This window comes from Ooceraea biroi, chromosome 12 (assembly GCF_003672135.1).
Source record: "Ooceraea biroi isolate clonal line C1 chromosome 12, Obir_v5.4, whole genome shotgun sequence".
NCBI lineage: Eukaryota > Metazoa > Arthropoda > Insecta > Hymenoptera > Formicidae > Ooceraea > Ooceraea biroi.
In genome coordinates, this window is record NC_039517.1 from 7097387 (window position 1) to 7113408 (window position 16022).

At 43.4% G+C, this 16022-nt stretch overlaps 2 protein-coding genes across 2 annotated transcripts in view; one reads left to right on the forward strand and one right to left on the reverse strand.

Annotated features, from left to right (window-relative positions):
* The window catches only part of LOC105284179 (putative oxidoreductase GLYR1 homolog), a 35656-nt gene that overhangs the window by 15830 nt on the left and 3804 nt on the right, over positions 1 to 16022 (reverse strand). The gene's annotated exons all lie outside the window — the stretch shown is intronic.
* On the forward strand, positions 2816 to 12736 carry LOC105284177 (leucine-rich repeat and immunoglobulin-like domain-containing nogo receptor-interacting protein 3). The gene is made up of 3 exons (XM_011347507.3): positions 2816 to 8241; positions 8515 to 8797; positions 9161 to 12736. Exons 1-3 carry the CDS (start codon positions 6380 to 6382, stop codon positions 9824 to 9826), a joined length of 2811 nt encoding a protein of 936 aa, XP_011345809.1. The 5' UTR covers positions 2816 to 6379; the 3' UTR covers positions 9827 to 12736.

Sequence of the window (16022 nt, forward strand, 5' to 3'; positions counted from 1 at the left end):
TATTTTTGCTTTCCGAGAAAGAAGGTGTCATATTCATAACGTCTCTCGTTTCTGTCGCTTTTAAATTATTCAAGCGTCGGAATCGACGCATCAAAAATTGATGTCGGTGATGGAACTTTCTATTACACACAACATAATTATTTAACGAAAAGAAACCAAGAATGAATTTTATAATTAATTCCGTTTCATGCAAAATTCTTTGTCTCTTAATAGCCTCGCTTTTAAATGCATCTGTAATCTTTGAAATTTATTCTCCTGCAACGTGTTCGTCGTCTCATTGCATAAGCGAAGAAAAGGGACGAGAGGATCAATACGAAACCCATAAAAGCACGAATAAAAGTACAAATTGTTTTACAGAACAGTCGTTAAGCCGCACAACCATGAGAGAAAGCCTTGGCGCAGGATCAGGACGAAAAAACAGATGACCCTAGCCTTCGAAACTACCTTCATCTGACCATGACCGACGACGACATCGATGCTAGCAAGGACGAGAAAGGGAAAACAAATGTTTTCGCGTGGCCTTCCCGTAACCCACAAAACTTTGTCGATCGAGGACAGGTCGAGATTTTATTATTAGGTAACGAGAATACGCAATTGCGTTCCCTCGAGCCGACTGACTTGCGGCCGCGGTCTTGACCGACACATTGGTTCGCTGATCCTTCGTTCTTTCATCGACTGCGCTTGTATCTTGCGAGACAGGATATCCTTACGAACTAATGAGTAAGAATATCTTTTTCAAAAGCCAAATTATCAATCAATCATGAGCATCAGTCAGTTATTTCAGAGCATTTTACAATGTTACTGCTATTTTAAAAAGGTTTCCTTAATCAAATCGCTTGTTAAAGATTTTCATTTTCAACACGTATCGTATCGTACATGGCATCGTTGATGGAAATGTCTCGGCGACGTCTACGGCACGAGTTCACATTTACGCTGGCATTTCGTGCCCGCTCGTCTAGAATCCTTCACGTGACGCATAAGATCGCTTTTATAGATCGTGGCACAGCCAAAATTGTACGTCGTCAAAGACGGGGGATGACCACGACGATGGTCGACACCCAAGGCCAGAGAATAAACGCGCGTGGCAGTTGAGACAAGTGAGTGGAAGACGAGTGCGCCAGATATCTCAAAGTCCTTTTCCACCCTCCCTCCCCAAAGCATTTACGAAGTGGACGTGCCAAGTGCTGAAAGAAACTTGCTCCTTCGAAATAGTTGGAAGCACACAAAGTCTTAAAAAACTATAATGTACAATTTTCGTGAAGATTCTCTTGGAAAGAAGGCGAAGACTCCTCAGAGAGCATAGTCCCAAAATAGGTCGACAATGTATATGCTTAGAACTTCACGTTTCAGAATTGAACATGAATTATTAACTTCAAAAGTGAGGTTACCATGGGAGACACGTTATTTCTCTGCTACGTATCAGAAAACGGAAGAAATGGCATCAAGAAATTTTTAACATTTGCGAGATAACGTTTTCTTTCTAATTAACGACTCAATTGTAGAAATCTTCCCTCATTCATTAATGAATGCTACTGATAATTTAAAATATGACTGCTTTAGAGACAGTATTAAGCAACGATATTCCTAATCGAAGCCGAATGATTAATGTAACACGGATAACCATTAAATTTTCGTTGCTCATCCTTCCCCATGTCGCCCGAGTATAGGTCGAAGGCTGCCCATTAATTCTCTCTCCCGCAAACGTCATGCATTAATTTAGGAGAGCGCTGCTACATATTTGATGAAGACGGCTACACGCACATGAAACATTTATCTTCAAAATGGCGTGGTTCATATCGCAACATTGTTAGCCTCATGCAAAACAGCAGCGAATTAACACGTCAAACGTGAATCAAGTGCATGTATCAATATTCATGTATCAAATCTTGATGTGAATAACGCGCGTTTATGATTGTTTTGACGTTTCCAAAGAGCATTAAATAATCAATGATGCAAATTCGATGTCATCAGAAATAGCTCTCTTGTTTGCCGAAGTATAAGCGCGCATACATTTTTACTTGCTAAAAACGCGACTGCCGGTTTGCCAATATTTGCAAAGACTAGAATTGGCGTTCATACGATTCATATTACCTTTTTACCAAAAAAAAGAAGAAAAAAAGCCGCAACAATTCATCAACAGATTTGACGAATTTACTATCGGCGAGCTTGCGTAAGGGAATAAATCGATGTGTTCCAATAACGCGTGCCATCGCGAATTCCTCATCCGACACGAATAGTTTTTATCGGATTATTGACCTTCGTTATATGCTGGTGCAGGAGATGAATCTATTAACGCGGCAGACGTTCGATTGTCGGGACTTCGATCATTCGCGCGGCGTGTGTCAGGCACGAAAGGACTCTCTCGGTCGAACGTAGAAATCGCGTTGCAGTTTTATTGACAAATGGTTGCTCCTAATTCGCCAGGCGAACGACGTTACACACTCATAAACGTGCCACGACGGCATCCGTCTCATTGATTTAGCTGCGAAATTGTTTTCCTCGCGCGCTGCCATTCCGCGCAATTAACAGGGCCGCTACAGTTTCAAAGAGAGCCGTGTGCATATATAGCGTGCACATGTACATACACAATCCCCGCCATTGAATCGACTATTTGCAAATACCTGCATTGCGCAATTACCTGTTATTACCGCGGAACAAAGGTATCTTGTCGGTCTGAGCACGACTGTTTTTGTTGGCTACGAAGGCTTTATCTTTCAAAGTTCCTCAAGTAGCAAGAAATTTCAAAGCAAGATTTTCTTGTACATTTTTCTCTTTTAGAGTGCATCTAATGCATATTTTATATAGAATATTTTATATAGGATATTCCTGAATTAATAAAAATTTTATTCAATTTTATTAGGGAACTGGTTTTGTAAAGTTTCTTCCTTTCTCTTTAAGCCGATTTTGGATTATCCAAGATTAGACTTTTGGATTAGACTTCAGCTTAAGCTTGGAAGCGACGGTCGAGTAACGTTTCCAATCCGACAAGGAATGCTCGTATGTTGTTGCGGATAAGAAAGCGAAGAACAAAGTTAGGTCATGGATCGATATTGTACAGTGTGGAGAGACCTAAGGGACCCTTCTTTAGCCCTTGTACATCGTTCACATGTACCACACGATACGATTTCCCCCGTATTCGAATCGAGTAATCAACGAAATGGTATTAAATCAACGCGCATCAACAACAACGCAATGCAGGAAGAAGAAGTCGCGTGCGCATTCTTTAACGAGGTCGCAATAAAAAAATCTATTCATAAAACGCCTGTTTGTGCGTCTTTTTGGAATGCATACAAAGACTAGAGCAAATGTGAGAATTTGAGTCTGTAAAATAAAAGATTAAAAAAATTTGAGATTCACAATTGGGGGGACGCAGCACTCGAGGTAATAATAAAAATGCGTTCGAAGCTCGCTTGCGTCAGCGCGACTACGTTTCAGACGCTGTGATCATATGCAATATTCATAGTCAATGTGTTTGACAACGCAAATTACAGAGCGATAAGAGATCGTACTTTGAAATGCCAACTCAAACTATTGTACCTCTTGATCCATAGGTTCCAATGACGTTTACGTTTCAATACTTGCTATTCAATATGTGTATAAATTAAACTCTTCGAGACGGCAATGCAGTTCGATTACAGCTTGTGCATGTGCTATGTCATCAATTTTATCGGTGCTGTGGCAGAAATGATGAAGCAAAAATATCAATCGCTATTAAAAACTTAAATGTGACAGATATTACCCTTTCCGAGAGAGTTCTGATGTAGCTTTAACTTCATCAAACTGTTATCACAACTCTTTTAGCAGCATAATTGACTTATCGACGAAATAAACGAGAAATGATCGACGTTTTCTGGAAAACTTAACGTGAAAGGCTACACATCGAGGCACCGTGGCGAAATAGATTTGATTAAATGCAAGCGAGCGTGGGAGCAGCCTCTGATCCGGATGCTCGTAAAATTCTACCGTCTGCAGCGACCGGTTCCATTAGCGGGAATCAAAGTTTAAGGCCCTTTCTGGGTCGCAGACTCAAAGCCAGCTGTGTCGTCCAGTGTCAACGCGGCCGTTTGCTGAAATTCTCTTTATCCCCTCAGACATAACAGTGATAATCTAAATTTCCGGCATCTTGAAGAACAACTTTATTCGCTAAGGTACTTGATGCAAAACGCAGTTACTATAGTACGTAGCTGATATTTATATTCCCATGAAGAACAAGAAATAACTCTCGATTCTATACATTCTATAGTCCTTTTGCGTTGTATTGATGCTTTCGCTAGAAGTTCTATTTGCGATTCAATCACCTTCTCCATCTAGGGAAAGCTATGTTTACGATTCGTATCGGAAACGAAATAATTTATTTGAAATCCTAGATTTATCTTGTATGAAAACTGTGCTCATCATTATTTTTATGATCTTAAAAAAAAGAAATTCTATTTATTATCTTAATAGAAACGCGTGATCCTTGATTCTATAAAAGATACTAGGTTTGTTTCACTTGAGGGAAATATCAGATCTGCTGTACTTTGGCCGTGAATACACATTGGAAGTAAATTGATTTAATTTTGTATGCTCTTTCCTAGCTGCGAAGATCAAGAGGCGGAGCTGAAATATCAAACCGAGTTGATCAAGGCTAACGCAGTTGGTTCTCGGTCATATCTGCGCGTGCCGGCAATTTTCCCCGCGAACGCTGATATTCGACTTAGCTCATTCGGCACTGAACTTGGAACTGTTTCACACAGCTAATCGCTCGATATCGTTCGAGGACGACTCGATATCATTAAATTCGAAAGCAGATGATCTCTGCGATGACATCAGAGAGGTAACCGACGCCGCCCGGCGACGCTGAAGGACTCGGTCTAAATTCGACCGCGCTGTGCCAATGACACGCGCGCACATCCGGTGATTCGGAGCAGATTCGGGTAGAACGGTCCACACTGAGAAATCCCAAACTCTCGCCAGGCATTCGACACGATAGTTGCCGAGGGACCGCCTTCCATCTATAGCCCCCCTTCGCTTCGTCTACGCTTTCCGCCGAGCTGATTCTTGCACAGCGGGTTCTCCTACTCTCCAGCTCTTCCCCTTTGCGCATCCTTCTTCCTCACGTTGAATACCAGATCCCCGTTCTGTATACCCACCTCTCTCCATCTCACCCTACCCGTCGTGGAAAGGTATCAGTCGTGAGGTCTGCGTCGGCGCCAGACGACCGGCGGTGTTGCCGTTTTGCTCGAACCGGTGCTCGCCACGAGGAGAGAGAGAGAGAGCGAGTCCCCGCTGGTAGAGCCGTGGCCGGAGCTCCGCTCCACAGTCGGTTCTTGTTTCTGATACGTGGCGGGCGGACGCGGCCGGCCGCCGGAGCGCGTGAGATATGCACGGACGTGTCATGTGACACGCGGTGACACAAGTGGTGCGCGCCGCGGCGTTGCTAGCACGACGCCGGACACGAAAGAATAGAGCGATTATCGGTAGCGGAAGGATAGAGGAGGCGAGGGAGAGGAGAGGCGCAGAAAGAAAGAAAGAAAGAGGAGAGAGGGAAAAGAGAGAGAAAATAAACTGTACCCGCGTGCACATCCTGGGTGCATGCGTACGTGCGTGAGGACGACCTCGATGGTTTGAACGTCGCGGTGGGATCAGGCACTTCTTTCTCCCCCCGATTTTCGGCATTGTTCTATCACGGTACCGGGTGTAATTATGCTACCGGCGCGACGTTACGACAGCACTGACGGACAACGAGAACGCGCCGCGCCACGAACAACCGATACCGTCACCCTTACATTATCATCATTGTCTACCGTCACCGCCGTCGTTAGCATTATCGACGTCAATCTACCAGGAGGTGACAACTGCTGCTACCCGTCGCCGTCGTGAAGTCATCGATTCTTGGCAAACGGTCCTTCGCGACGCGAATTCCTTTCTTTGTGTCGCTCTGTCTCTGTTCTGTTCTAAGCTGCGGCATGAAATGTAAAGGGGATGTATTCTACCTGTAGGTAACACGATAGCGATTCTCGGAAGGTGTGAACACAGAAAAGAGATTGGCTACTCGGGGGAATTTCTCACGGAATTTCGGGGCACGCGAGGAACAGAGCAAACGGCATTCGAAAGCACGTGGATTTGGGTGGTCGAGGCCACTGCCGACGATACCGAAAGAGAAAGAGAAAAAACAGAATAAAAGCAAAGATACGGGCAAAAGCAGGCAGAAAAATATTGGAGTCGTGAACAGGATCTTCGACCATACGATAATCGTGGAGGACACGACTAGAAAGAAGAGAAAAAGCTTCGCTACAGTGGTCGTAGCGGACTCGTACACAAAGAGGCCCACCCCATCAGGACATGGGAGATCGCTGTACCCGTGCACATCCGTCGTGTCACATTGCTGGTCTTAAGAATGCGGGAGCGGGTGGCAAGGGGAGGTGGTGGTCCGCGCTTGAGGTGGTTGGTCTTTCCGATCGCGGTGGTTGCGGTTGCAGCGGCGGTGGTGCGGGTCGAGGGTGCGCCTACGGACACTCTGTCGTCGGTCACGTCGTCGCCGTTAAATTCGTTGGCCACGTTCCCCACGTTCTCGCGGATAAAATGTCCCGGTGGGTGCGAGTGTACGGCGGACAACAACGGCAGCAGCCTGGTGTGCGCCGAGCGCAGTTTCCTCGGCCTCGGCTTGTCGCGGAACGTCACGAATGTGTCGCTGAAGAATGTATGGGCAGCTGCGATTCCAGTTTCCGCCCTGGAAACATCCGCAGAGCTGCGAAATCTCGTCTGGTCGTCGAGCGGCATCGAGAGTGTGGAAGCGGGTGCGTTCCGCGTTGCTACGCGGCTCCAGCGACTCGCTCTAGGTGATAATCGGCTGACGCAGCTGCCGTCGGACGTCTTCCATCCATTACATCAACTACAGTACCTGAACCTAACCGGAAACAGGCTGATCGCGCTGTCGAGGCAGCTGTTCCACGGCCTGGATCACCTCCAGGAGATTCGTTTGGCGGCGAATCAGCTGACTTCGATACCGTATCAGCTGTTTGCGCCTGCCCGGGAGCTCGTACGGCTCGATCTCAGTGGCAATCGATTGATATCATTGCCGAATCACAGCTTCCAGCCGAATAACCAGCTACAGGAGCTGCAGCTAGCCGGCAATCGTTTGACGAAGCTACCATCGCGACTGTTCTCCAGTCTGTCACGGCTCCGTGTGCTTAATCTCTCCGATAACAAGATCGATACGTTGCCGCGCGGCTTGTTCATCGATCTTGTGACCTTGGAGCATCTGGACCTTGCTAGTAATCCGATCGCGCGTCTCGCGGACACCGCGTTCCAAGGCCCCGTCGGTCTACGGTGGCTCAACCTGAGCCGGCTGCCGATCACTTCGTTGCCTGCGAATATCTGGCGACCTGTTGGCAGGCTCAGGACTCTCTTGTTATCGAAAACAAACCTAGAGGGTCTACATAATGGAGATCTGGCTGGCTTGGCCGAACTGGAGACACTAGAAATCATGAAGAGCCCGCTGCGCGAGATCGGCCACCTAACTCTCAATGAAACGCCGTCCCTGCGTAAGCTCGATCTGCGTTTTAATGATTTGGCCTTTCTGCCGGCGAACGTAGCGCATCTGCCGTTATTGAACGAGCTGCTGTTGGACGGTAACTCATGGGCTTGTGACTGCCGCATGTTCTGGTTCGTCAAGTGGGTAGAGAGCAGGACACATTTGCGCGCAGCTTTCCGAACTGGGCTGAACTGCGATACTATAGACAATAGTACCGCAAACGCCACCCTGCAGACCCTGCGTTATCTCAAATGCAGTGAGCCAAGTCTGGTACGTGCCACTGAAACCCAACAGTATCTCCTACAGAATTCCGTGCTGTTGGAGTGCGAGTTCAACGGGAATCCGGCACCCTCTTTAACCTGGGTCACACCAAACGGCCTGGTATTCCACTGGATGCCAGATCCGGATTTTCCTGACGCTTTCGTCGACCATCCGCACGTGCACAGTTGGATGGACACCCGGAAACCGATCGTCGACGACGTCGGCATGCGCGTGTTGGAGAACGGCTCGCTGTACATCCCGACTTTGCTGCGGCAACACGTGGGCAAGTACAAATGCACGGCGGTGAATCCAATTGCCAACGAGACTGTCTACGTGACGCTGCAACTAGACCCGATAACTTTGCACAATATCAAGCTCTTCAGCATTCTCGTCGGTGCGATCTGCGCCGTGGCGTTCCTCTTGCTGACGCTATTGCTGCAACTGCTACGGTATCTCTTCATGAAGTAAGTATTCTGTTTTAATATGTACGACATACACTGAGCATGCATGACGCGCGACTGTATTAACGTGTTGCGATACTGATATCGTCGGCCGACGACAATTCGACTTGGTCAACTTCAACAAATATAACGAATAACACGGAAGGTCAGGCGCGATCGATAACTCCACCTGACGATTCCGAGCGGATTCCCATCCATATCTGTTTATGTGTGTGTGAATATTGTCTATCTCTTTGTTAGAGCTCCTCGTTAACGTCTGTTCTGAAATTCTCGCAGGTGCGGATGCATCAAGTGGTGCATGTGCTGCAGACGCGTGGGTGTGACGCCGCGGGCTAAGCAGATCTACCAAATGCTTGACAACATCGAGCAGTATAAAAGCCAGCAGCTTGAAAAGCTGCGAGAGAACTATACTCAGCAAGTGCATCGAATCAAGGATAACTGCGTGCGGCAAATGGAATGCATCCGCGACAGTTATGAAGGCCAGATGCAACACATACGGGACATACGGGACTACGGCACCAGTCAACTGACTATGATACGAGATCAGTATTACGATCAGGTACGCTATAAGAAAATCTAGTGCAAAGCTTTACAGTTAATTTAATGTATTTTTAAGTCGAAAATTATTTATGTTCTATCCAATCCACATCATTGATCCGCCTAATGTAATGCACGCAATCATTTTTTACGTGCAAAAGAACATTATTACGCATATAAAGTTAACACGTCATGTCGACAACATTAAAAAAATTACAGTTTTTCGAGTCGAGGAGCGCGATAATGTCTAACAGTCACGTAGAGAATTGCGTAGATTATCGTCGTGATCGTCGACGAAAGATAACGCATATTTGCGCGGAGAGTGCGATGACGAATGAAAATGCATCTGTCTAACTGCATCTATGTTTTTCCACTTCTTTTACAGGTAAAACGAGCGCGGTATTATACAACTATCCAATTGAACTGGGTGCGCGAGAATTACGTCTTCCAACGCAACAAGATTCGCAAATTCAGCGCCCATCAGGTGCTGCGGTTGCGTGAGAGCTACAAGTACCAGCAGCAGACGCTGGCCAAGGTGCTGGAGAACCTGCCAAACCTGTACTTTGATAACTGCCGGAGCGGTTCGTGCGGCAAGAGCGACTCTATGATGTTCGACCCAACCAAAGACGATATTAACGGCATGGACACGTACTTCAAGGCAAAGACGACGCTCGACGACAGCCTGGCAGCTGGGCCGAGCCTCGAAGATGTCAACAGCGAGTACTACACGCCGACCGAGCTGTCGTCCGCCAGCCCGCATGGGCAGAACGCATTGGAAGGCATCCACATCAACTACATCGAGGAGAGTGGCCCGCCGCTGCCGCCCCCGATGCCCGCCTTGGTGCTGCCCCCCACCTCGACGTTGCTGCAGTGCATCGACGAGTACGGTAGCACATCACTCGTGCACAAGAACTATGAGAATGGCCAGGCGATTTTCAAGGGCTCCAGCGGCGTGGACATCCTGACCAAGGAATACCGAGGCCCGGAGACCATGGGTCTCTTGGCACTCAGCAACAGTCTACCCGATCTTCCACGTGAGACCAAGCTCTAGCCGACGGCAATTCAGGAGTCGAAAGAGCTGCTAAGAAGGGTTCCTGCTATTGTTTAAGCTACTGGAGAGAGAGACTGTTCTCGGACGATAATCAGCGGTGGAGCACGGAACAGTGGAACTCAATGGTGGGACATTGGATTCTCCCTGCTCCGTTTGCATGCCCGCACGAGTGGGAATTGCGTCCTCGACATCGAGGAGACTGCCTGAAGCTTCTTCCGTTATAATCGTACGTTTCGACCGTACGACGGGTTCGAGAGAGGGAGAATATCCCCTGGAGAATATTCTCGGATCGAGAGGAGCTCGTGTCAGTGCCAAGAAAGACGGGGCAATCCCTTCTTCGATAACTATTGATCGCGAAAAGTGTGTGCATGTGTGGTAATATTTAGGAGAACAAAAAAAATTACGGACAGTTTCCAAGGATATCTCCACTTGATAGATCGACCTTGCAATCTGTCCGTTGTAAACGTGCTTTTTCATCGGTGTCATCACTTTTGGATGGCTACTGTCATCGTCATCATCATCATCACCGTCATCATCATCAACATTGTTCATCATTATCATTATTGTCATCATCGTCATCATTGAATGAAGAAATAAGAGATCGAGAGACGCGAATTGCACCTCGCGCTTTCGGCTGTAAGCGAATTTTCTCTCGTGAACACGTTGAGGAAAAAAAATAACTTCGCCTAGCTGTCAATTCCACGAGTCCTCGAGGTCGCGATTTCCTCGACAGGGAATCGTCCTTAATACTTTTGTAAATAGGCGTACGTGAAAGTTTTATGTATCAGTGCCCGCGAGAAAGTCAGATCGCGTCCTCTGTTACGAAAGACTGAGACGGCGAGGAAACGTCCACGCGATCGCTTATTTTTAATTCGCTTATTTTCGCCTCCTTCGTTTCAATTTTCTCGCGAATAATTGAAGAAGCGGCCGGCATTTATTCGCTGGCTTATCCTTTTTTTTTCTTTTTTAATCATTCATTTAGTGTAGTAAGTTACAAATTGTTCGAGACATAGAGGTATATGCTTATCGGAAAGAGAACAGAAGAAATCCTACCGGAAGGAGTAACGCACGTGCGTACTTAATTTTTTTAATTATTACAATTCGTAGTCTTTGCTCGCGCTAGTTGTTCGCAAGACAAGAAAACGCATGGAAGAGATCATAAATGTGTACATCGGCATTAGCATTACTGAAAACAGCGCTTCGCAGATGAGAATTGTATGTACATTTTTAGTTGCCATGAAATTGTCTTGATACGAGAGATTTTTGCAGAGATGCGACCTTTTGTTAAATAAATCCCAACGGATCATTTTCAAGCTAAATCTAAATCAATTACTGATTCCTGATCCAGATTCCATTTCGCGATCAGACCTTGCAGAAGAAACACGTTGGAAATTTAATCACTGGTTCAGCGATCCTTCTTAGGACGTTCATTTGCTAAGTGGACAAGTAAGAGCGACTGTGCTAATTAGCAATGAGCGAAGTGTACCTAGCCTCGGCCAGTTATGATCCCTAACTCTAAACGATCCCATTAACGGCGGCTCTACTCGCACCGAGAGAACATCCTTGCAACATCCGCAATAAGAAGATGGAAGTTTGATTTATTCTTTGAATGCTGCATACCAATATGCGATACCAAAATACGATTGGCACGTGACAGCATTTAGATTTGTTCTTAATTTTTGACGTAAGCTAACAAAGCAATTAATCATTCAAGAATGCAGTGTTCGAGAAGTTCCAGAGTTGAACGTGGACTTGTCGCGGATCTGTGATTCGGATGTCATCGATCGTCCAACGATTGTACTGCGGTAAACGTGTACCTTCGTGGCGATGGAGGCAAAAGGGCACACGTGTCGTATCGTACCGATCACTCGTGCAAGCGCGACACCATCGATCACGGAAACGGCTGAGTCACTCCGACGACGACGACGACGACGATGACGATGACGACTACAGCGACGGCGGACGTAGAACGGAAAGGAAAATGACCGCGGCGATTAGGAGAACGTTGCCGTTATTTTTGGATCGTGTCAGCAGTCTGCGTGCACTGCGAGAGAAAGATAAAGTTTTATCGTACCTCGTCCGTCAAGCGGAGGGGAATACCGCGTGCGGGATAAGCCAGGCGAGGCGGAGCTGTAATGGAAACCATGTAGTAGATCGCGCGACGTCGCGACGTCGTAACGACGTTACGTCCACACCGAATCGAGAGAAACTTGTGCGGTCTAAAGCCGAGATAATGGGAATCGATAAGTCGCTACTCACTCGAACCCGATCAAGCTCGTTATCAGGACTGAGTTGAATAAAAAATGTAATTACGGAATCTTCTTTTGAGTTTCATTTTTAATATGAAACTCATGGAACGAGCGGATGATTAATTACTTTATAAACCGATAAATTTTATCTACAAAAAATCAAGTCTTTTTTTATATATTCAATAAATAAGAAATACTTGATTAAAAATATTTGTCGAAATCACTGCCGAACCTATCGCGTAATTTCTTTACGTTCTTTACACACACACACACACACACACACACACACACACACACACACACACACACACACACACACACACACACACACACACACACACACACACAACGATAATTTTATATTGGAAATATAAATGTAGATTAACGATTACCAATAATTAATCATGCGGCAGTATTTTGAACTCATAATTTAACGTACTTGAAGAATCTAACTTTAGAGTGGACGTTCTGCGATCAAAGTAAACATAAATTTATAACTGCTACGTTCTGCTTGAATAAGTACCAAAGTAACTGCAAAGCAAACCCGTCATTACTAATGTGTGTATCTCACATTTTTTTACAAATACATACAATTATTACGCAAGTAATACCTTTGATCTCTGCAACTCGAACACGTGAGAATAAAAGAGAATGCACATAACATAAACAGGAGTCCAAACTAAATTCCGCTAAAGTCCAAGCAAAGAATCCGCTAAAGTAACGAGTTCTAGCATGAAAAGAATTTTATTTCATTTTATTGCTACATGCAATAAACATAATTTTCTATATATTTCATCAAACAACAGAAAGTAAAATTTAATATAACACTATAAGGTTTGCTTTAATAAAATATAATAAATATATCTTTAGCAGAAGTTGGATCACTCGTCCAAAAAGATTTTTATTTCAAAACTTGATTTTTGTTTATAGTAGTGCTTTTCTCTATGTAAGCACACGTTTGCGTCAAAGCTTGTTAATTAAATAATTTACAGTGTTTATTCTAAACTTGAAAAACAATTGAAAAAAATTTTATCTAAAATTCGTCTCACACAACTGCCGACTATCGATTCCCAATTCTACTAACTTTTCAGGCACACCCTGTATACACCTTGCCGCACATCGAGGAATCGGATTGGTAGCCGCTATGCAAACAGCGCGCAATCGATCAACCTAATCGCGTACCTGGTCTCACGAATCTCATCGATACTTCGCGCGTTCTAGCTTAAATTAAGATTGTTTTCGCTCTAATTTGTCCAGAGCCAATCGAACTAACTGTAAACAAGATTGTGTACCTTGTAACCGTGAGAGCTTGAATCACAACTTTATCAAAGACTCGGATAGATCAATAGCTGACGATTCCTTATATTAAATAAACTTCAAAGTAAATTCGCCACAGAGACAGAATAATTTTATTAAAATTTTTTGTGCATTAATGTGGAAATATGGAAATAAATGAGATGGCTAAATCTTGAATCGTATAAAACATTATTTGTAATGTGTTTGCCACAATAAATTGATGCAATCATAACAGTCTCCACTCAGCATCGTTCCAAACATTTCTGTCGATATCTATCGGAGCTTTTGTGAGTTGTGTTTACAATTCTCTCTTCGCAATTATCCTCTCCGTTTCTATCGATATTATCATGGAAATCATCACTTAAAATAATTTTTAGTAGAGTAAACTTAAAAATTATTTTAAGTGTTACTGTATTATCTAGATACAGTGTAACGAATAAAGAATAAAAGAGCTTTCCGATATAACATCTCAAAAAAAAGTATTTAAAAAGAGCAACATGTAAGAATTAGATCACCAGATACTGGTACACGATAATATGGTCAATATGTTTACCCGCGTATATTCAGCTTGCAGTATAACGAAGATTGCATAATGAGACGCAATCATTTTTTTCAATGAAGAGCGAGCAACAAACTGAGAAATCGGAAATCTCCACTATGCTTAAGGACAGTTGGAAGCTACACGCTAACCGACACGGCACATCGAATCTTAGGAGAGAGTCTGTTTCTCTTCGTTCCTTCGTAAATCGAAACTCATGGTACTTATGCTTCCAGCATGTATATTTTTTATACCACGGCGTTTTTAAACCGCGAAGCCTTAAACGAAGGGGGTAACGCGCGCATGGCACGCATAAATACACTATGATGGCATGCTGAGTGCTCCTGATGTGATTCTCATCGACGTGTGCAGAATATCGGGATAATCGAGAACGCGCGCGATTGCTTTTCAGAAATGACTTTCGCATTTTGATATATTATTATATCGACAGTGGCGTGACTACTACTGAACGTGAGCATGCGGTACTTAAGATGCCACGAAGTTAGGAGCTCAAAAGGCTCAATTTAAGATATAAGAGTATAAAGTATTAAATTAACGAAATAATAAAAAATTAACATCAAATTAATAATAATTTTGTTATAAAATTAGAATGTAGAATTTCCTGTTAATCGTACTGATATTTAAACAAACTAAAGTATAAAAAATATTATATTAATCTTTTTTGCAAGTAGGATAGGGCCGCGAAAGGGACCTTCTCATTCTTAAGGACCGAGAATGCGTTAATGAATCGAAAATCTGTCACGCCACTGTACATCGAATAATGTATATACGATCCGTAGATTGATATTGTAAAATTTTTCCAGCTGTTGGTGTGTCTAATGACTCTGTGAACGTCATTCTCATTGAAATTGAATAGCATTGTAAGAAATAACTTTATAGCGCAAATTTATATGTAATCTCATAGGACTGTTTGTTTTTAGTGAGATTGAAAGCAATCTTATTTTTTTAATATGCAAGATGTTTCAAACCTGCCAACTCTGCTCGTTTGAAACACCCTGTATAATTTGAATATCCAACATGTTTCTTAACTGTGATTTGTAAAATTTGTGAAGAATCTATTGCGATGTGAATTACTATCAATGTAGAATAGAGTTTGCGAGAATATTATCTGAAATACATTATTGAATGTCGTTTCGGCGCAATCAGCTATAAATTGCGATAGTGAATTTCCGTCGAAGCGAATATAAGAATAATAATTATTCCGAGAGTGTCTGTACATTTATTTGTATAAAATTCTCAATTATCTTCAAAACTATTTAGAAATAAAAATAAAATATCCATAAAATTTGTGCATAATGAAAAAGTCGAAATTTATAACGAGTGTTTCACGAAGTGATATTTGCCAATCACTAAATTTGTTAAAAATATTATCAGCCAACGTTGTACGTTCGTACATTGTACGCAAGTAAAAGCTTGTGTTAGATGCACAGTTTAATATTATGTACCAAAGGAAGAAAAGTGTAAAACGCAAACTCTTTTTTACACGCCATCCTTTTTGCACTATCCGGAGTACGATCAATATCGATTGTTACGATAAGACCAACCAACTTTTACTGTTATCTCCATAAGGATACCGTTCAGAATACTTTAAATGTAATTCGGCAGCAAGAACCACACCTTCCAGAGTTTTATTTCTATGTTTTACAACCAATAAAATTTAATATTCTAGATATCATGTCGAGAATTCCATCAAAAAACTTTCTTATTTTTTCCAAAATTACTGACGAATGTATCAAAAAGAATAATAATTGTGTAATGGCACGAACTGTAATGCATTATAAATTTACGGATTGCAAAACGAACGGCATATATCGAAGTTGTATGACATTCATTATTCGAAAATTATTCACGTTGAAAAATAATTCAACGTGAGACCATGCGATTTTAATCACGTTTTAAAATTCTGATCGTGCGAGGTAAAATTCAAAGCTCTTTTGCGGAAATACTTCCGTGTTATTTCCATCAGCCGAGACGATAACGCTGAAGAATCTGCTCAAATTCTACCATTAGTCTTTAAGTTAATAAATCTCATTGTTTATTGCAATGCTGTTAATTTCTTTCAAACCCTCTCCTTAATCTTTGCGATTTGAGT

What these genes read in the sequence shown, in the direction of transcription:
- LOC105284177 (XM_011347507.3), top strand. Translation starts at nt 6,380, where the DNA reads ATGCGGGAGCGGGTGGCAAGGGGAGGTGGTGGTCCGCGCTTGAGGTGG. An exon ending in CTACGGTATCTCTTCATGAA is followed by an intron (nt 8,242 to 8,514) that starts GTAAGTATTCTG and finishes AAATTCTCGCAG; the next exon opens with GTGCGGATGCATCAAGTGGT. An exon ending in GAGATCAGTATTACGATCAG is followed by an intron (nt 8,798 to 9,160) that starts GTACGCTATAAG and finishes CTTCTTTTACAG; the next exon opens with GTAAAACGAGCGCGGTATTA.